Below are 22,697 nucleotides of genomic sequence, written 5' to 3'. Positions count from 1 at the left end.
AATATCAAATGATGTTAGTAAAAATATTAATATTAAAATTTATGTTCTGCCAAACAATAAAATTATATATTAATGTACACATAACTTTTAAAACAACATGTACTTATTAATTTAAATTAGAAGGAAAATTATAAATTTTCTGCAAGCTTTACAACATATAAAATAAATGTTCATTACTTCATTATATATCTCACTAATAAATAGATACTACTATTCAATAAACAAAATTTTTAATTCATTGTATTTATATTTGCATTAAACTGAGAGACTATTTCTTTTTTTTTGTTTTGTTTTGTTTTTTGTTGTTGTTGTTTTTGGGCCACACCCGGTAACGCTCAAAGGTAACTCCTGTCTATGCACTCAGAAATTGCTCCTGGCTTGGGAGACCTGGCTATGGGATGCCAGAGGATTGAACCAAGGTCTGTCCTAGGCTAGCGCAGGCAAGGCAGATGCCTTACCGCTTGCGCCACTCTGGCCCCCTTATATTATTTTCTTAATGGCATTGTTTTATCGTTGTTTTTTTTGAAAAATGTAAAATGGCAACTCAATATTGTTTTAATTGTATTATTTTTATTTTTTTACTTTTATTTTTATTTATTTATTTATTTATTTTTTAAGCATTCAGGCCATATCCTGTGATGAGCAAGACTTACTTGTGGTTTTTCACTCAGAGATCACTCTTGGTGGAGCTCAGCTCAGGAGAACATATGGGGTGCAGAGATTGAACCTGTGTCATTATCTACAAGGCCATTGTCCTATCTACTCCACATCTTTTTGACCCTCTTTCTGTATTTACTTTTTAAGAAGTTAAAATAAACAGATTCTACATTTATTTTATGAAAGTTACACTGAATAAACTACAGTGTAAAATAAGATAGATCTTATTCTAAAATAAAATTAATATTTGTTGACTCTAGTTTATCCTACATTTTAGAAATGTACTGTGAAGTTTTGTTTGGGACAGATATTTGAATATATCACTTTCCTGCAGCGTTATTTTAGTCATTGATAACTATTTTTATTTTGCTTCTGGTTTTGGACTGACTATATCTGGCAGTGTTCAGGGTTTATTTTTGCACTCAGGAAAAACATAGAGGGTTCTGAGGATGGAACTCATACATACTGGACTCATAGAAGACTAGAACCCTGCCACTGTACTATCTCTGGCTTCTTCCATTGGTAATTTAAAATCAGTTTATTGTTGAACATTTTAAACATATTAAGTATATAGACATTCTACTCTTTGGAAGAACATATTGAGCATATTTTTAGAAGTCACAACAGCAAATATAAACAACTCATAAAATGTGGAGAGACATGAAAAGACACTTCCTTAAGGAAGATATAAAAATAGCCAATAGGCACATGAAAAAGATGTTTATTTAAAAATATATACAAACAATAGTGAGAGACATCAGTAATAATAAAAATTTAAAAGTCTGGAAATAGTAAATAATCAGGGATATTTCAAAAAAATACGAACTCCAATTTGTTGAAGGGACAGTAGCCTAATTATGTGTTTGGAAAATATTTTGAAGATTTCTGATAAAGTAAAAACTAGAGTTTCCATATGATCCTGCATTTTCACTACAGGGCACTTGCCCTGAGAACACAAAAGCATTAATTCAAAAGGACATATACACTCCTTTATTCTTTTCAGCACTCTTTACAATAGTGATAACCTAGACACAATTCTAGTATCAAATGACAAAATAGTAACTAAAGAAAGTATGATAATGGCTAGAGAGATGTTACAGTAGGCAAAATGTTTCCATAGCTTGAGGTATACCTGGGTTCTTCATCATCAGGTGTTCCCTGACACCTGCCAGGACTGTTCCTGAATGCTTAGTGTAGAGCCAGGATTAAGCCCTTAACACAGCTGTGTGTACTCCCAAAACAAACCAAAATGTTATATATATGTATACATGCATACATATATGCATATATACAGGCTAATATATGCAGAGTAACATACATATACAGTGTAATACAGTATGATATATATACAATGTAATACTATTGTAATGTAATATGTAACATACATATACAGTGTAATACAGTATGATATATATACAGTGTAATACTATTTATTAGGAAGTTGTGTAATTTGTTGTTACTTGGAAGGAATTGGAGGAAGTCATGCTAAATAAAGTGAATAAAAAAGTAAAAGACAAATGCCATATGATAATCTTTTCCATATTAAAAGAATAAAAAACAAATCAAAAGATTAAATAATCTTCAATATAAAAGATCTTTGGGATATAGCCAATAAAACCATTATTTGAGTATCCTAATGCTTTTAAGGAGTCAGTTTGGAAAAGAAGGACCATGACACTGATGGCAGTCATGGTACAGCTGCAAAGAAAATATAAAATAATGATATTGGTGCTAATATAAGCTTTTATTTGTCTTTTGGGGTACATTAATCTGTGCTTAGGACTTATTCCTGAGCTCAGGGATCTCTTCTGATGAAATTCAGAGTAACAAATGGGATGTTTGTAATCAAACTTGGATCAGCTCTATTCAAGAAAAATATCCTAACTGCTGTACAATTTCTGCCCAAACCGGATTTGTTATCTCCCCCTTATTTAACCCTCTTTACACTCAGTTCTTAACTCATTAGGCACCAAGACTGACCTCCTTCCCCAACAGACCATCATCCAGCTCCTCAATGAAAGACACCCTCTCGATCCAACCAACACGCCTGCTGACTCAAGCTTGTGGCCCCTCTCACCCCCCATCAAATTGTGGACTGTTGCATGATACCAGATTCAGCTGCAGGAAAACCCCCAGCTCAAGGACATTACAGGACTCTGAAATGTTGCAAATCATATCTTAAACTCTAGATCAAAGTCTGTGATACGAAAAAGTGCCTTGGCTTTCACACCCCACAAGAATATCTCAGAAGACCTATTTGGGAGGCCTATATTGCCTACGTAAGCTTAATACCTTTATAATAATGCATCTTAAGATATGTATTCCTAAACATACAGATAGCCTCCCCCATCACTTTCTTTTTTTCAAATACCTTTTTTCCTTTTTTTTCCTCAATTTACTTTTTTTATCTCAGTTTTATCTATTTGTTCTATTTTTTATATATACATATTTTCTCGATCCTCACCAGTTTTGGTGCTGCTTGCTACAAAAACCAAGAAAACATTTTGCCTGGGATAAAAGCTCAGACCACACCACAGATACTGTATGTGTAGCCTGTCATCTTTACCCAGAATAGCACCTGCAATACAAAAGGACACCATACGTTTTTGTATATGCAAAGTAAATAAGGGGAAATCATGGACTCAGACACAAGATTTTTATCTTCTAAGTATAAGAACTCACATTTTGTATACAAGGGTGCCTCCCATCCTTGACATATGTCATGTGGATACAACTCAGTCTCCACGAGATTGGACAGTGTTAGTTCATTCTCAAATCCCAGATCCCAGACATACAACTGAAACAACTCCCTGCAAAAACACCAGGAACTAAGCTCCATTGGGAGATATACTTGTGCCAGTGTTAATATGACAACGAGGACAGTGAGGAAATGACAACTTGACCTAAGACCAGGAGGTCCTATCACATCACCTAACACTAAGTGGAAATCAGAAGATGTATCGTCCTGTGAACTATGAAAAATAAGAGCACTAACTACAGAAAACTGACTTTGACAACCATGACTGGGCAGAACTTACATTGAGATCATTAAGGAAAACCCTACCCTAGGCTATAGCCCAGGTCTCTTATAAAAATCAAGATTTCTTAGTACAGAGGCCCAATTCTGACAACAGAGACTGAGCAGAACCTTTGGAACCATAATTTCCTAGACTTCGGCTTAGGGAATGAGTAAAAACATGGAGCACATGATACAGAAAACGGAACACACCAACAATGTTGGAACAGAACCTCTAGAACCTTAAAGACTCTATCCTAGGCCTTGTCCTAGGACCTGTGCAAATACCGAGATTGCTTGCTACAGTGGCCTGATTTTCTCATCCACAACCGAGAGGAAAGGTTTCTGATACCACAAAAACCAGAAAACAAACAAAACAAAACCCTGGGATATGGCAATGAGAAGGTATGGAGCCAGTGGTTGTTCCCATGACAATATGCTTCAAGAGTGGAGAATCCCTGAATCTCTTAGGGCACGAGAATTTCCTTCCTTCCCCAATACTTACTGTGCCTATACAAAAGAAAGGAAAGAAAGAAAGAAAGAAAGAAAGAAAGAAAGAAAGAAAGAAAGAAAGAAAGAAAGAAAGAAAGAAAGAAAGAAAGAAAGAAAGAAAGAAAGAAAGAAAGAAAGAAAGAAAGAAAGAAAGAAAGAAAGAAAGAAAGAAAGAAAGAAAGAAAGAAGAAAGAAAGAAGAAAGAAAGAGAAGAGAGAGAAAGAGAAAGAAAGAAAGAAAGAAAGAAAGAAAGAAGAAAGAAAGAAGAAAGAAAGAGAAGAGAGAGAAAGAGAAAGAAAGAAAGAAAGAAAAAGAAAGAAGAAAGAAAAGAAAGAAGAAAGAAAGAAGAGGAAAAAGAAAGAAAGAAAGAAGAAATAAAGAAAGAAGAAAGAAAGAAAGAAGAAAGAAAGAAAGAAAGAAAGAAGGAAAGAAAGAAGGAAAGAAAGAAAAAAGGAAAGAAAGAAAGAAAGAAAGAAAAAGAAAGAAAGAAAGAAAAAGAAAGAAAGAAAGAAAGAAAGAAAGAAAGAAAGAAAGAAAGAAAGAAAGAAAGAAAGAAAGAAAGAAAAGAAGAAAGAAAAGGGTGGGGTAACACCAAACCCTGCCACTCCAGCACTTTTTCTGGTTTTGTTTTGTTTTGTTTTTGATATTATATTTCTTCTCTTTTTTCTTCCACTTTTTCTTTCTTTTTCACTCTTGTGGATATTATTCGGTGATTTTTTTTTTTTTAGTAGTTGATACCAAATTTTTTCTTCTCTTTTCCTTAACCTTTTTATCTCCAACAGAATAGCATAACTTGAATCATTCAGCCTCATAATTTGAGGGTGGGGGAAAGGATGATACCAGGACCAGTCATATGAATATGTAGTATAAATAAAAAATGACCAGACTGGAACACCAAACAGAATAGGTACCCAACCTACAAAAAGATGTAAAGTGGAGACCAGTTACACTAGTATTCTGGGGCGGGGGTAAAGGAGGAAGATATGGGAGACATGCTGGGAACAGGAGTGGAGGGAGGACAACATTGGTGGTGGGAATGCCCTTCATTCATTGTCACTATGTACCGTAAATAATTTGTGTAATGAACTTCAGTCACAATAAAAATTAAAAAAAAAAAAGAAATAGGGGCTAGAGAATTACTACAGTACATAAACCATTTGCCTTACACTCATTCAGTCAACCTGGTATCATATATTTCCAGTATGGTGTATAGTCTCTGGAAACCCCTACCCCAGACCACCATCACTTCTTGGAGTGATCCTTGAACACAGATCCTGTATTAAGACCTGAGAAAGGTTAGTGACCAAACTATCAACAAGAACATAGTAGCAATATGTTACTATGAAACAACACCAATAATTATTTTGGGAATTGTGAGGGTTGGGGACCATATGTTGATACTCTGATCTTTCTTCTGAAATCATTCCTCACAGTACTCAAGACACCTTATGCAATGCCGGAGATAAAATACATGTTGGTCACATGCAAGGCCAATGCCATATAATATTTCTTCTACTCATTACAAATTTTTTTCTGACTACTTTTGAGGGTCAACTTAATTAATCCCTTTAATTTTTATACTTTTCTTGCATGTGGTTGCATAATTTGGCCCACTTTTCTCCTGGTCTCCCTTCCCATTCTCCTCCCCTCCAACTTTTTTTTCAATCTTGATCTCCCTCTATACCATTCATTCTTCTTTCCAACCTTCTTTATTATGCAAAATGTGCAGCCAGAACAATATATTGGACAGGCTGCTTGCTTTGCACATCACTAAAACCAGGTTAGATTCACAGCTTCCCATGTTGTCTCTGAGCTCTACTAAGAGTGATCTCTGAGCACAGAGCCATGGTAGCTCTATTACCTGCTAGAGTTGTAAAATTAGAAACAGCAAAACAAAAGCATACAATATGTTCTGAAATTTATTTTCTTTGCTCTGACAACACTGCCAAACTGAACAATTTATAACTGATTAAAACTTGTTAGACATGTTTCTTATTTATCATGCAAGTACCTCCAACTAAACTTTTCTAAATGAATAAATTTACCAACATGCCTTCTCAACAATTTCTTAACCTATTCTCCCAATTTATTAAAGTAGCATAACTTTCCCAGATTGAAAAGGTGGGCAAAACACTGACTCTAGATTATAGAAATAAAAATGCCAAGGAAAGAAAGAAATGAAATGAGGGAGCATGAAGAGGAGGTTTGGAAGTAGTATAGGGGCAAGGATCAGAGGTCTTTAAAACATATATTTTTCAGGGGAAAGGCATCTTTATATATCTAAAACACTAGATACAATAATACTACTGTAAGCATGGGACCCATATTACAACAATTCAACCTAAAAATGTATCCGTTAGGAGTCACATTGGATTGGTGGAAGGGAATCTGGTGTAACTGGAGGAGAGCTGAGGACACAAAATGGAAAGGGGAAAAAAAAAAAGGAACATTGTATGCCTGAAAACTCATTATATGCAAACATGTCAAATTAAAGAAAAAAGAATTCAGTTATTGTAGAAAATAGTGAGACCAGTATGAGGAAGTAACAAGGGGAAATCAAGTCAGTCATATGACCATTGTTAAAACTCACATACCTTTTACTTGCTGCTGCTAGATTTTAGGATGGAAACAATAAGATTTGGGAACTTTAGAACACTATATTGCTTTAAGTAATATAATTGACAAAGTTAGAAATCTTTTGACTTATTAAAGAATGACTAATAATCTTATTTAATAATATTCCTACTTGGTACAAGGAAACAAACAAAACTCTCCTACCATAAAATATCAGCTTGAAAGGGGTATTTTAACTAAGTTTATTCTTAAAATTTACTTTAAAATAATCACCATGAAATTACAATGTTATGGTCAAAGCACTAGAACAGCAGGTATGACATTTGCTTTGCATGCAGCCAACCTGGGTTTGATCCTCAGCATCATCCCCCATAGTCCCCCAAGTCTACTAGGAGTAACTTCTGAGTGCAGAGCATGGAGTAACCCTGAGCACCTCTGTGTGTGGCCCCAAAGCAACAACAACAAAAAGAAATTGCAAAGTTATTCATGCTTGGATCTCAGCATATAATGTTTCAACAACCTTCCCTTTACTAGTGTCCATTCCCTCCAACAATATCCCAATTTAACATTGGGAAGAAATAAGTATGTGGATGAAGATTAGTTAGGTATGTTGAACATAATTAGTTTCATGAAAAACCTTTTTGTAGCTCTTTTTCCTTCTTTAACCAGAGATTATCAAAGTTCATCAAGGACAGGGTCAGGTAAAGCAGTTGCCTTTCATAAAGTGACTGAAATAGGGTGCCTAGAAAACCATAATAGTCTTAGTTCCACCAGGAAAAATTTTTTGAGTGCTGAGCCAAGAGTAAGATCTGAGCACCTCTGACTGTGGCTCAAAAACAAACAGAAAAATATTCATCATAGAATTAATCACTGATTGATAATATTCTGGGTTCATATCAATCTCATCCTCTCACTGTTAAGCTCTATCATAGATATAATTTCATTTTATTCTCACAGCAACTCTATGACCATGAAAAATCTAAAATGCAAGTAAATGAATAAACCACCCCAAGGTTGCAAGGTTTACAGTATTGATTAGGAAACTGGATATTTTGAACTCTCAGGGGTTAAACTGAGTTTTTATTTTAATGCTTTGTCACTCATGCTCTTCTATCTCTCACTATTAAATAAATCTTTTAGTAAAGATGTTTTTTTAAATGTAGCAATGTATTAATAAAAAGAAGAAAATAAAGACAAACAATCATGTCTGCTTTATACCTTCAGATCATCTAGGTTTGTTGGGAGTGGTCCTGGTTTGAGAGGAGAGACACCAGTTTGTCCAGAAAAACTATTTTTGACAGGAGACAAAGTGGTGGTACTCAGAGGTGCTGAAGAAGAATGTGGATTTCTGACCATCTGTTCATTTGGTTCCCTGAAAGTCAAACAGAAAGGATTACTTATGCTTTGATCAAATAGATACTGTTTACCCTTGGGTCTGAATTTCATAGTTCATAGACATTCTTGTAAATATAAGATTTAAATTTTCACTGTTAATCACTATAATTACTATATATATATATATATATATATATACTTTATTGTAATTCTTTCTCTAATACATAGAAATGCCAAACATTTTATATGCTATTTGTTTATAATTTCAATGTTATTGATATGATTCTTGGTGAGCATCAGACCATGAGTGATCAATTTATACATCATTTTATGAGGATTGGCACTTCTAACTCCCTGGTTTAGGATTGCTTAGGTTTAAGAGTTGCTTAGAAATCAGGCTCACCTACAATGAGCAAGAACAGTTCCCTTGACAAGATAATTGACCAGAGACAGGTAAAGAAATTCATGCCCAGTTGAGGAGTTACTGCCCATTTAAAAAGTACCTAGCAATAGGACCAGATATCTCCAAATATTTGGTGTCAGTCTCTGAGACTGTCAGTCATGCAGTTCTGCTGAATTTACAACCTAATAATTGAAACATTATGAATTTTTAAATTCCTCACAGTTTCAATATTATGTTTTACACAGGGGTTTCCCAAAGTATTCTCCTGTTGATATGGCAGTGATGTAGGTCAATATTTGTGGTTTAATATTTGTCTGGAAATGCAGTTCTGGGACCACCAGGGTATAACTGTTGGTGCTTGGGAAATACTGCAATAGGCATAAAACTCTGGGTCTCATGTGCTTCACAAATTCTTTGTGCTATATTCAAAGCCCTCTAATATACTTTTATTTATTTTTTTTTTCTTTCTTTTTTTTTTTTTTTTGTGGTTTTTGGGTCACACCCGGCAGTGCTCAGGGGTTACTCCTGGCTCCATGCTCAGAAATTGCTCCTGGCAGGCACGGGGGACCATATGGGACACTGGGATTCGAACCGATGACCTCTTGCATGAAAGGCAAACGCCCTACCTCCATGCTATCTCTCCAGCCCCCCTCTAATATACTTTTAGATGGTCTCTCCTTTTTCTAGAATTTACTTTGAAAAGGAAAAACTTTTAATTTTTATATATGTATTTATTTCACGGGAATTGATGTTTTTGTTTATTTTTGGCCTTTTATTTTTCCCAAGTCTTAAGTTCATAAAAAATATGCAGAGTAATGACTCTAAAGAGTCTATATAAAACAAGATGTGATATAATAAAATTTTTGCTAGTACAAACTTTATGGCCCAGGGCTCCTCAGGCAGAAAATTATTCACAAATTTTGCCAAAAAGCACCATTCTGAGAGCACCTAACTTACTTGAGTTGAGTTTGGTGAATTCCAGAGTAGTTGAACCGTTGCTGTTGCTGCTGCTGGCTGAGGATCTGGAGCTGCAGAAATAACTGCTGTTGTTGAAGTAGTCGGGCATAGGCGGAGTCCATAGGCGGAGGGGACTTCTCTGCTTTCTGATCTGGTGGAATGTACTGATGATATTTAAGTTTCTTAACCTTTGGCTTGGGGTCTTTGGGTTTTTTGTGGCGATTCTTACTGTCTCCCAAGATCTTGGACTGCAAAGAGCATGATGAAATGACTTTTGGTTTAGGTAGAGGAAGCAAAACACAATAGGTCCTGGCACATTAAGGAATTTAAATCTGCAAATACATAGAACTGTAAGAAAAGGAAGTCATGTAAAAGCCAGAAATATTTTCTTAGTGTACACATTCCTTACCTTAACTCAGCCAATAATCTAGATATATGCAGATTTTTAGATAGATTCATTAGTTCTTTCACATGTAGATATGTAATAATACTTATCCTTGGTAAACTGACTTACATTTACTTTAAGGTATTTTCCTACTTTGGGTCAAAAAAGTAAGATTTTTTTCTCACTAGTTTTTGTCTTACTTCTTATTCTGTACTCAGAAATCACTTTTGGTGGTTATGTGTAGTGCCAGGGAATGAATCTGGTTTGGGCAAACAAATTAAGCACCTTAATCTCTATATTAACTCTCTTTCTCAAGATTCTGTCTTTCCAACACTAAATATATAAAATTAGGTAGTGATATTCTCTGAAAATATGATGCCCTCTTATTTTTTCCATGGGAAGATTTAGAAATACATTTCAACATTTTCAGAGGTTACCATTATGAAGAATGATTTGGACACACTGAAAGAAAAGGATACAAGCACAAATATAAAGAAAAAATTTTGAATGTAGTTCAAAACTAAATCTCTGTTACTTCATTGAAAAATTAGAAAAATATTGTGCCTTTTCTGTCTCAATGACAAATATATGGATGATAAATGTTAATGCTTAGGTCTGTGGAGTCTGGACAACATGATTATAACAAAGCATTGCAACTAAATATTAAGATATTAACAATAATTTAAATTATATATTTAAAATATATATTTTTGTCCTTTGTAAGAAAAGTTTGATATGAAGAACATCGATGACATCCATTTTGGAAAAGTGTTTTTGCAGAAAAGTGTAGTACCAGAAATACCCAAAAGAGGGGGCACTTGGCTAGCTACAGGCATTTTCTGATTAGACTGCCTAATTATTTTTATCTACAAAAATGCATATCTGGGTGATGGGTTTATTGACTTATTTAGGCTCGGTTTATCACTCTGCTACAGACTTATATGTGTGTTTTCTCGCAGAGTCTAATTGTTCAAGACTGATAATGAGCACAAGTCATCCTTTGTGGTTTATGGTTTAATCTCCCTGCTTTTAATTGATTAGTGTTCTAATTAAGCAGTCATCTGCATTAGATAGAGTTTGAGATTGGTCTCTGCATTCTTCTCTGCTATAATTTGTTCCAGCTCATCTTGTGCTCTCATTTCATCTAAGACTTGCCTTGTCTAGGAAGGACAATGCTGCCGTCTGGAATCTAGTACTTAAGTAATTTTTCCCTCTATGATGCCTTAACACAGACTCTATAGATTCCTAAGGTGTTTCCTACCTACATATGCATAAAAATAGAATAATAAATATGTTAATATTTCTACAAAAATGTAAATTAAAAAAGCTGTGGTCTAAGACAAAGGTATACAATTAAGTCTAGTTAGTGTCATATAAGAGTATACAATTAAGTCTAGTTAGTGTCATATAAGAGTAATATAATTTGATCTGTGGTGACAGTGTATGGTTTACAAAAGACTTTCTGACTCTAACCCACAATCATTTTGATTGTACAGAAAATTACTACAGCAGACATTAATTCTTCTGACTATCCTGCCCAGAAAGGGAATTGAAATTCTAGCCTGCTGTAGTAAATAGTTCATTAGGGCGGAAGAGAGAGCTTGCCTTGCATATACAGATCCAGGTTCAATCCTTAGCATTCCATATAATCTACTAAGTACCACCAGGAGTAATTTCAGAATCATGAGTAACCCCTGAGAATCATCAGGTATGACCCCCCAAAATAATAACAACAAAGATTAACTGTTCAGCAAAGAAAACTGCTAGCTGAAGCCTTTTCCTCTCTCCAACAGGGTACTCTCCCCTCACTTTGCCTTGATGTAAGCAACTATTTCACCACTATCTGATGTCAGCTTATTCTTCAAAATTAGATCAAATTTTGTCTCACCTAATGAGCCTTTTCTAACTCACAGTGATGCCCTGAATCTATACAACATTCTGACTTTGAGGCTGATTGGTACTACCCTCCTTGGAGGCAGGAGTTAGTGAAACTGAAATCTAGCAATTTTTTGACTGTTGGTCCAGAATGGAGATTTTGTTTTATTGTGGTGAAGTATGAATAACATAAAAATCACCATAGCAACAATACATGGTATTTAGTGCTTTTACAAGTATTCCTACTATTAAATTATGAACATTTACGTCACTCCAAAACGAAACCTAGGCACATTTAGCAGTCACTTTGATTTCACTTGATGTCACTAATTTGTTGTTCGTTTCTAATGTTTTGCTTACAATGGGCATTTTATATAAGCAGAATCATGTAGTATATTATATTAAAATCTGAATTCTTTTAAGTAGCTTATTATTTTCATGTTTTACTCGTGATATAATATATATTAGTATTTATACCTATTTGTGGATGAATATAATCCATTGTAAGGATATGCTATATGTCTATGCATTCTTTAGCTGGTGAGAATTTGGGTTATTCCAACTTTTAAGTACTGTGATTAGTGCAATTAAAATACACATATTCAAGTTTAGTTTGAACATCAATATTCAATTATTTTGGGTATACACATAAATAATTACTTGGTTTCATATGAATTCTATATTTATTTTCATGGGCTCCCAAGAGGTGCTCAGGAAATACAGGGACTTCTCCAGCAATTATTAGTCAACTGGGGCATTGGTATGAGATACTGTAGTATTTTATACCCAGATACACTATTTTTTTTACATTTCCACTAGCAAATGACGAGAGCTCCAATTTCTCTACATTCTCATTCATCATTATTTAATTTATATGTTTAAATTACAGATAGCCATGTGAGGATAAATTAGTATTCACTATGGCTTTTAATTACTTCCTAATAATGTTGAGCATATTTTGTGCTCATTTTGGCAATTTATCTCTGAAGAAGTATTCAGGGGCCAAGGGGTTGTAAGTGGTAGTACTCTGGATGCCATTTAGGAACAAGGATCTAATTTGGTACACATAAGGTAAGTGTTCTAGCCTCTTGTTCTATCTCCTGGACCCCTAGGGAATATTTTTTCTAACTTACACAAAATAGTATATGAACTAGGTATGGCTATGACACTCAGTTAGACCCTTGATTCATTGATGGCAGAAACCACATTTTATTCAACTTTGACATGTGCTAACTTGGAGCATGATTTGGGAGTACCTTACTCTTATGTAAGTTTTTGTAGTTTTAAAGAATGTGCACAATCTTGTGGATGTCAGTGAATCCAAGAAAGTCAACAGGGAATGGATGTTTTCCCCTATGCCACTGTATTCCATATTGATGAAGTCTTCTAGTATCCTTTTAATTTAGAGATAATACATTTTTATCACTGGGAGTTGGCTGACTCTAGAATTAGTCAGGAATGGTTCCTGATCTTCACTAAAGCTCATCTATCTTTACCTTGACTTGTTGACATACTACCTTAGTGCAACCAGTTCAAAAGTTTTGTTTATTTGGATATTTCAAAGCTAAAGAACTTTGTTAAAGCATTAATATGAAATTTATCTTTGTAAATTTTAAATAATGTGAATAAATTTATACTCCACTACTGAAGTAAGTAAAATTCAATAGCGACATAATTTTAAAGCTATTGAATTAATTTGTTTATCTAGGTATAAATACAGAAACCATTTTCTCATGTAAAGGCAAAAGGAGGTCATGAGGCAGTTTGTTTTTATTAGGGGTAATCCTAATATGCTCAGGGGTTACTCCTGGATCTGTGCTCAGAAATCACTCCTGGCAGGCTTGGGGGACTATATGAGATGCCAGGATTGAATCCATGTCAAATGCATGGTAGGCAAATACTCTACCCACTGTGCTATCACTCCAGCCCCTGAGACAGTTTCTTTAGCATAAATTCTTATTCAAATTATAATGAAAACATTTATAAGAGTCATGTTAACATTTGAAACTTGTGGTTCTAAATATTTCCAACTGAAAAAATATATTTATAATAAATGAGATATTATTTGGAATAAAGCATGAATTATAGAAAACATCAGACAGGTGAATTCTGGGAATGATTAGATACAATACTGACAAAATTGTATTCAAACTATACTAATTGCTTATAGATATTCACCTTTTTTAATATACTTCTTCCTTTACCTTTATTTCCACAATCCTTAATGATCACTTGATGTAAGGTCTTCTCAGGTCTGCTTTGTCTACATAAAATTCAATTGCTCTATGTCTATTTTAGTACATATACTTTGTACAAAACCAACAGCCTTCTTTCTATGTCTATATTAAAATATGAAATCTTCAAATAAATAAATATGGTGGCTAAGCTATAATCCTAAAATAAAGCAAGCATAGGTTTCTCTTTTGTAGATAATCAGAGAACTCATATTTTGCCATACATTATTCCTAGTTAATAATTTTATATATACATTAATGATACCAGAACTCATTCCCAAAGCTTGCTCTTTTCTGCCTGTGAACTGAGAATGCAAATAGATACTTGAAGTGGGCTTCTACTTACCTTTACAACAGCATGCACAGGAATGTGAGTACTTAGGAGAGCCAGATCCTGCTTCCCTGTGTCTGACTGATTGTTGGACTCTGAGGATGCATCATTCCTTTCACTTTCTGAGTCTGGAATAAGAGCCTAAAACCCAAACATTAGCAGTGTTTGGATGAAATATGACATAGAATCATGTTAAATAAATGTCAATTTAAAAATGTTAAATGAGGCCTGGAGAGATACTAAAATGAATAGGGTGTTAACCTTGTCAGTCCAAACTGGGTTCTATCCCCAATATCCCATTAGATCTTTCAACCAATGTCAGAAATAATTCCCAATAAATAACCAGAAATAAGAAATATAGAATAAGGAATAAAGACTGAACACTTCCAAGTGTGTCACAAAACAAACTAAACAATAAAATATTAAATGTCCCTTTTTTCTACAATACTGCTTTTTTTACTTTTTTAATATAATTTATTTAAGCACCATTGATTACAAAATTGTTCATGATTCCAGAGGTCAGACTTTGACAACTGCGACTGAGCAGAACTTCTGGAACCATAACGAAAGACTCAACCCTAGTCTTCATCCAAGGATTTGTGCAAAAATTAAGACCACTGATTACAGAAGACTGATTACAACAACAGTAATGATACTAGAACTAGAACTGTCAAGAAGGACTCTATCCTAGGATTCGTCCTATGACCTGTGCAAATAAATACTAAGATCTCTAGCTACAGAGGCCTGATTTTTATTATCCACAACTGAGCGGAAGTTTCCTGGCACCATAAAAAGAACTTGGGGTGTGAAAATGAGCGTGTAAAGAGCCTGTAGTTGTTCCCATACAGGTATGCTTCAAGGGCAGAAAAACCTGGTATCTCTTAAGTCAAGGGAATTCCCTTTCTAATTTCCCCAATACTTACTGTGCCTAGAGAAATGAAAAGCATAAAACCTTGCCATACAAGCCCTCCTTCCTTCCCCTTTTTTCCCTCATGTTATTATTTGGTTGTTGTTTTTCTGTTGCTGTTGTGCTTTTTTGTAGTTGCTGATTTGGGGGTTTTATTTGTTGTTGTTATATTTTTCTTTTTTCTCTTTTCTTCTTTTAGATTGATATTTATAACCTCTAGACAGACTCCTCCCATTTTTTTCTTTTCTTTTTTTTTTTCTTTTCTTTTTTCAAATAGAATCACGTAACTTGAATCATCTTGTTCTGCCTCATTAATTGAGGGGGAAAATGGATGGTACCAGGACAAACAGTCATATGAGCATTGTTTAAAAATAAAAAATGATCAGACTTAAACACCAAATCCAAAGTCAACGACAACAGAATTGTTACCCAATCTACATTAAGTTAGAGGGGACCAGTTACACTAGCAATCCGGGGGGCAAAGGAGGAAGATATGGGATGCATGCTGGGAGCAGGGGTGGAGGAAGGACAGCACTGGTGGTGGGAATGCCCCTGATTCATTGTCACCATGTACCTTAAATATTACTGTAAAAGATTCATAATTCATTTGTTAACAATAAAATTTAAAAAAGATATTTTTTTAGGGGCAGAAGCAGTGGCACAAGCAGTAAGGCGCCACCAGGTGTGACTAAAAAATAAATTTTTTTTAATGCAACAAATCATACCTCTGGTTACATATCCAGAAGAAATAAAATTGATACCCTTAAAATTGTTCATAATTGAGTGTGTTATTGAATATACATCACCCCTTATCAGTGCACTTTTCTTGCTACCAATGTCACCAGGTTCTCTCCCATCCTCCACCTTTCCTGCTTCTCTCTCTTTTTAACATTTGACACTATGATTTGAACTATTGTTAATAAAGGGTTAACATGTGTATAACTTTATTCCCTTTCAGCCCCCAGTTCTTGTCCAGTATGATCAGTTTCAGCTATAATTGTCATAGTGGAACCTACTCTATCAGAACTGCACTCAATATTTGTGAAAAGCTTCTTATCATGGATTCATACCCCTAGTCCTCCTCTCTACTGTCTCTGAATATTATTATAATACTATTTTTCTTATATCCCACAAATGATTGAGATTATTTTATGTCTATGCCTCTCTTCCTTGGATTCATTTCACTTAGCAATATAATCTCCATATACATTCATGTATAAGCAAAGTTAATAACTTCATTTTTCTAACAGCTGTATAGTAAGTCCATTTTATAAATGTACCACAGTTTGTTTAGCCATTCATCTGTTCTTGTGCACTTAGGTTGTTTCCAGATTTTGACTGTCATAAATAGTGCTGTGAAAACAGGAATTGAAAGGGCTTTCCTGCATGGTGTTTTTAAGTTCCTATGGTATATCTTTAGTAGTATTATTACTGGATCATATGGAAGTTCAAATTCTAATTTTTTGAGAAATGTGCATATTGTTTTCCATAAAGGCTGAACCAATCTACATTCCAGCCAAGTGAATTAGTGCCCCTTTCTCCCCACATCAAAGGCCAGTTCTGGTTGTTCTTGTTCTTTGTGATGTGTAGTATGAGATGATAACTCATTCTTTTTTTATTTGTATATTCCTGGTATTTGATGATGTGTAAATTTTATCATGTGCCTTTTGGTCACCTGTATCTCTTCTTTGAGGAAATGTCTATTGATTTCTTCTCACCATTTTTTGGATGGGGTTAGATTTTTTATTGCCAAGTTTATTAAAGCCTTGTATATATTAGATAGTAACCCCCTTATCAGATGGGTATCATATGAATAGTTTCTCATATTTTGGGGCAGTCTTTGTATCCTAGTCATTGTTTCCTTTGAAATGCAGAATGTTCTCAGTTTAATGAAGTCCATTTCTTTATTTTATTTTTTGATTTTTTTAATTTTTAATTATGAGAACAAATATGCAAAGAAAGAGGACAAGGTAAAATTACAGTGGAAGGACAATCACCCATAAACAGAATTCTCAGAAATCCCCTTGCTGATATCTGCACTTTGAACTTTCAGCCAAAGAACATTAAGAAACAAAACAGAACCCATTACAAGTACTTTGTCCCACAAGTCCCCAGATTGTAATACATAATATTTCTTAGCAGCACAAAAGCAATCTAAAGCCATAAAATTTATGTAACTCCTTAAACATTGAAGGCAAAGTACTTTTTTACATTTCCATGCACATGCATATTAGTTTAAGTTAACCTCAAAAGTTTGTGTGTTGCTTTTCTTAAGGATTAGAGTCAAAGGAGCACAGTAAAAACAGTGTTAGAGTGGCAATTATTGTTTTCATAGGCCCACTAAAATATGAGGGACATGGAAAGGAAAAGCCTTAGCTTAAATACAAGGAGACCCTACCCCTGAAGTTTCCTGGCATTAGACCAACTCTAGGCTCTAGGCAAACTAGTTTGTCCAATCCAAGTCATTGTCTGTAGTGCAATTACACTTTTATTTTTCACACAGTCTCTATTGTTGGTATCATGTTTCTGTATTAAAGATCCTGGAATTTGCATATCCTACGTTGCAGTCAGGATGGTGCGGAGTGTCCTCTCATTTCACCTCACAATTAAAGGGCAATGCAGAGAGCCCTGTCCTGTAAGCAGGTCGTTGTTGTCAAGTCTTCTTAGTGGTAAGGGAAGTCTCTTTTGAGCAGGTCGATGTCAGAGCAGTGGTAGGGTCTTCCCTGGTAGAGGATTGCTTCCAGATGTTGTTATAAAAAACCTTGGATGTTTCGTAGATAGCTTCCCTGGAACCAGGGAAGTCCATTTCTTTATCCTTGCTTTCACTTGCTTTCACAATGGTGTTTCCGCTTTGAAGATACCTTTAGCTCCAGTGTTATGGAATTTTCTGTCTATGTTTTTTCTATGTACCTTATGGTTAAAGGTCTGATATCAAGGTCCTTTTTTTTTTTTTTTTTTGGTTTTTGGGTCACACCCAGCTGCACTCAAAGGTTACTCTTGGCTCTATGCTCAGAAATCACTCCTGGCAAGCTCGGGATCCTATGGGATGCTGGGATTCGAACCACCATCCTTTCACATGCAAGGCAAACGCCCTACCTCCAGGCTATCTCTCCAGCCCCTGATATCAAGGTCTTTCATCAGTTTGATCTGACTTTCATGCATCTTGTTAAAGAGAGATCTAAATTTACTTTTTTGCATATAGTTGACCAGTTTTCCCAACAGCACTTTTTGAAGTCTTTCCTTGCTCCACTTTGTATTTCTTGCCCTTTATCAAAGATCAAGTGATCATACATATGAGGGTCAGTCTCAAACTACTCAAATCTATTTTATTGATCTGAGGTCTTTTTTTATTCCAGTACCATGCTGTTTTAACACTTAATGCTTTTTAGCACATTTTAAGTAGGGAAATGTTTCGACCATCTGCCCCCCCAGGATTATGTTAGCTATTTGTAGATATTTATTCTTCCAATAAATTCCAATAGTTTGATTCACTTTGAAAAAAATGTCATTGATATTTTTATAGTGATTAAAGCAAATCTATAGAATAATTTGGGAAGTATTGACATTTTAATGATGTAAGCTTCCCAATCCACAAGTAGGACATATGGCTCTATTTTTTTGTGTCCTCTTATTCTTGAAGAAGTGCTTTTCTAGTTTCTTTGTATAGGTCTTTCACTTCTGTAGTTAAGTTGACTCCAAGATACTTGATTTTCTGAAGTACTATTTTGAATGGGATTTTTTTAATGTCCTTTTCTTTCCTTTCCTTAGTTGTATGCCATGGTTTTGTTTATATTAATTTTGTAGACTGTCACTTTAAGATACAAATTTATTGTTTCTAGAAGCTTTTAATAGTGTCTTTAAATTTTTTAATTTAGTATCATGTCATTTGCAAATAGTAAAAGCTTTACTTCTTCCTCTTCTTTCTTTCTTTCTTTCTTTTTTTTTTTTGGCCATACCCGGTGACTCTCAGGTGTTACTCCTGGGTATGCACTCGGAAATCACTCCTGGCTTTATGGACCATATGGTGGGACACTGGGGGAACAAACTGCAGTCCTTCCTAGGCCAGCGCGGGCAAGGCAGACACCTTACCCCTTGCACCACTGCTCCAGCCTCTACTTCTTCCTTTTCTATCAGAATGCCATTATATATTTTTTTTGCATAATGTAAAGTACTTCATTACTACATTAAATAGAAATGATAAAGGTGGAGGAAACTTGTTTTGTGCCATATATTAGAAGGAAAACTTATAGATTTCCCCATTGACTATAATATTTGTCCCAGAGTTGTGTAAATAGCCTTGGCTATACTGAAAATATTCCCTTCAATTATCATCTTGTTGAGAGTTATCATGGATGGGTGTTGAACCTTGTCAAATGCTTTTTATCTATTTATATATAATATTATTTATAATTTTTACTTTCATTGATATGATGTGTTATGATGTTTGATTGCAAATGTTAAAGCATCCTTACATATCTTCAATGAATTCTTCATGAACTGTTAGACTCTATTTTCTAGTATTTTATTGAGGTTTTGTGCTCATCAGGGATATTGGCCTGTTATTGCCTCTGTTTGTCTTCCTTTGGTATCAGGGTGAAGATATCTTAATAGAACAGTTAGGCATTTTTTCTGTTATTTTAAGTTCCTTTAAGTTTCTAAAGTTCCTTTCATCTTATGATCTCAGGGTCCTAATTTGTCCAGTGAGACAGATGATAAAAGGAAATACAAGGGTATTTGCATTATGCCTGCCTTCCTCAAAACTGTCTCCATTCGGGGCCGGAGAGATAGCACTAGAGGTAAGGTGTCTGCCTTGCAAGCGCTAGCCAAGGAAGGACCACGGTTCAATCCCCCGGCGTCCCATATGGTCCCCCCAAGCCAGGGGCGATTTCTGAGCACTTAGCCAGGAGTAACCCCTGAGCATCAAACGGGTGTGGCCCAAAAGACAAAAAAAAAAAAAAACAAAAAAAAAATCTGTCTACTTTCTTTTCCCTTCCCTGAGTTAAACAGAACAAAATGTATCTTCTCAACCTAAGATTATATTAAAAGAAAATAAATTTATTTTAAGGAATAATGGTTAAAATGGTCTAATACATTTTGATATTACCAAAGCATTATGGCTGAAAAGGTCATGTGGCATATAAGGGGGAAGAAACAATATTTGACCATAAATACTTGTGCAATAAAGCTATGAATACTTTATTCTCTGTTTTAAGTCTCTCCATTTCTCTTCATTCCATGTTCACATCTTTGCTACTCAGGTTTACTCTAATGGAGAGAAAAGAATAGTAACCTGCAAAAATTTTGGAAACAAAAACTGAGGAGTTATGGAGAATGATCTTGACACCCAAATGAATATTATATATATATATATATATATATATATATATATATATATATATATATATATATATATATGTGTGTGTGTGTGTGTGTGTGTGGTTTGTGTGTGTGAAAGTGGTTTTCAAATGTAATATTTAATTCTAATCCATTGAACAATTCCTATGAGGCCTAGGTTAGTAAATTTTTCCTAAGTGAAAGATACTTAAGTTTTGGAGGGTTCTCTCCAGAGCTAATAGTAGAAGAGGGAGACCTGATGCCAGCCATATCCTCTTCCTGATTTCTGTGTGTGAGTCTGAAGAAACTGAGGAAATGTGTCTGCTTTTAAGAACCATGGGTTGGAGTAGAGATGGGGAGGATAGATTACAGAATTCCTAAGGACCACAAAGAACTCATCTCATAGAATCTTTGATCCTTTCCTCTCAGAACCTTACCAGGCACCTGCTTGATATCATAATGACTAGTAAACAACACTTGGAAAATGCCTTGCTGTTACTGACACAGAATAACATTTAACATTGTTAAAAATAATTATAGTTCTTTCTATGTGTACTTTATGTTAATTTTTAATTGTGTTCCTTATCTCCTAGAAAAAAATTGAGGTTTTTGCTTGATTTGGAGAACTAAAAGTAGGTTTGGAAATTGTTTACCAGGTAAAAAATGCCAATATTTAAACCAAGTTGGGACTTTTTCTGCTTTTAGGCCAATCAAGGATTGCTTCTCCAGCTCCTTTAGAATACCATTTGACTCATTATAAGAGAACACTAGTTCTACTCTATTACTTTATGTTTTGGGAGACTAAATGAGTCATCCAATGAAACTACATTACTGGAGTTTCATGTCTAACTTGTACATAAAATTTGAGTTGGCCAGGAATGTCTGTCTCTCAGTGTGGAGATGAAAGATTAGCAAGGCTGAAAATATATTTTAACAGATTGGTCACTTTTGTTTCATGTGTTCAAAATGGATTTGATTCCTGGCACCCTTTATTATTTCCTGAATCTACCAGGAATGATCCCTGAATGCATATGCAAGAGTAAGCCCTGAGCACTACTGAAAGTAAGCCAAAGGAAAAAAGTTGGCTCCTTTACAGAGTAGATATTTTAAAAATTGAGACAAAGATTATAGTCCTCAGGATTGTATTACAATGTTCTCTGAAGATCTTTTCTCTTAAACATGAAACTGTAGGCCAAATAGAAGAAAAATAAGCTAGCAGAGAAAATTCTACTCAAGCAGCTTTGGTGTTTGGGCGATACCAACTACAGCAGTGTTGCTTATAAGGTCAAGATGCCAAATTGAAATATGATTTGCTTACCTGGTTTGTCCCCAGAGGTGCCCCCAAGAGAGCTGCGGTGTCCTTAGTATTTGAAGAAGATTCCCTTGATCTCTGGGGTTCTTCACTTGGAGTCTGATCTGGAAAAATCCCATCACTGCTGTCTTCTTCAAAGGCAAATGCATCTGAAGGCTTGGAAAAATTCACCTGGTTACCTGAGGGTGTGGATCCAGAAAGAAGTTAGTGATCAAAGAGCTTATAGAAATGTATCATTGAGAAACATAAAAAACTGTCTAAATATATTTCCAGTTATATTTGAAGATGCATTTTAGTTGATTTGATTGCTGACATATTTATTCCATAAGGGAACTTGCATTTATGAAAATTGTCTCTATAGGAATAAGTAAATATTATTATTCTCCCAATTTGTTAGAATTTACTTTCTTTTCTAACTTCTATTCACTCCTTAGCATTTTCTATGTGGATTTATATGTTTTTGCAATGAAATCAGAGGAAGGAAAGAAAAGATACCACAGGACACATAATGACACCAAGTGGAACTCAAGGGAAGATACCCATCTCTCTCAATTTTATGAGATAATAGTTGAGAGGACATATTCCATGAACACCATGTTCATATATAAAGTAGGTGTGTGGTACAAAATATTTAGTAAACTTTGCTAATAAGTATATGTAAGAAGAGCTACCAATTTCAAATGAATAATTTCAGTATTGCCTATCATAAGAGGTCCTGATGCCCACTCATATAATGTCTCTGTTTTTAAAATTCATAAAGATAGCTTATTAACTTTATCATGTCTTCTTATTCTTTTGGAAATCATCAATTATTTCCACATGCAAGTATTTTTTCCTCAGGATCCTATACAACATTTGAGAGGGAATAAATTTATTATCTAGAAA

General features: G+C 34.7%; 1 protein-coding gene across 2 annotated transcripts in view; it reads right to left on the bottom strand.

Moving 5' to 3' along the window:
- The window catches only part of MYOCD (myocardin), a 63,282-nt gene that overhangs the window by 26,531 nt on the left and 14,054 nt on the right, over positions 1 to 22,697 (bottom strand). For both annotated transcript variants that reach the window (XM_049776847.1, XM_049776848.1), the window contains exons 3-6: positions 21,819 to 21,991; positions 14,275 to 14,400; positions 9,435 to 9,682; positions 7,958 to 8,111 (exon numbers count right to left, since the gene is read on the bottom strand). In XM_049776847.1, the coding sequence (XP_049632804.1) occupies positions 7,958 to 8,111; positions 9,435 to 9,682; positions 14,275 to 14,400; positions 21,819 to 21,991 (701 nt within the window). The remainder of the gene's footprint in view (positions 1 to 7,957; positions 8,112 to 9,434; positions 9,683 to 14,274; positions 14,401 to 21,818; positions 21,992 to 22,697) is intronic.

Source organism: Suncus etruscus, chromosome 7, assembly GCF_024139225.1.
Source record: "Suncus etruscus isolate mSunEtr1 chromosome 7, mSunEtr1.pri.cur, whole genome shotgun sequence".
Taxonomy (NCBI): Eukaryota; Metazoa; Chordata; class Mammalia; order Eulipotyphla; family Soricidae; genus Suncus; species Suncus etruscus.
The sequence above is the reverse complement of the archived record's forward strand: the minus strand, read 5'-3'. Positions and strand labels throughout refer to the sequence as shown.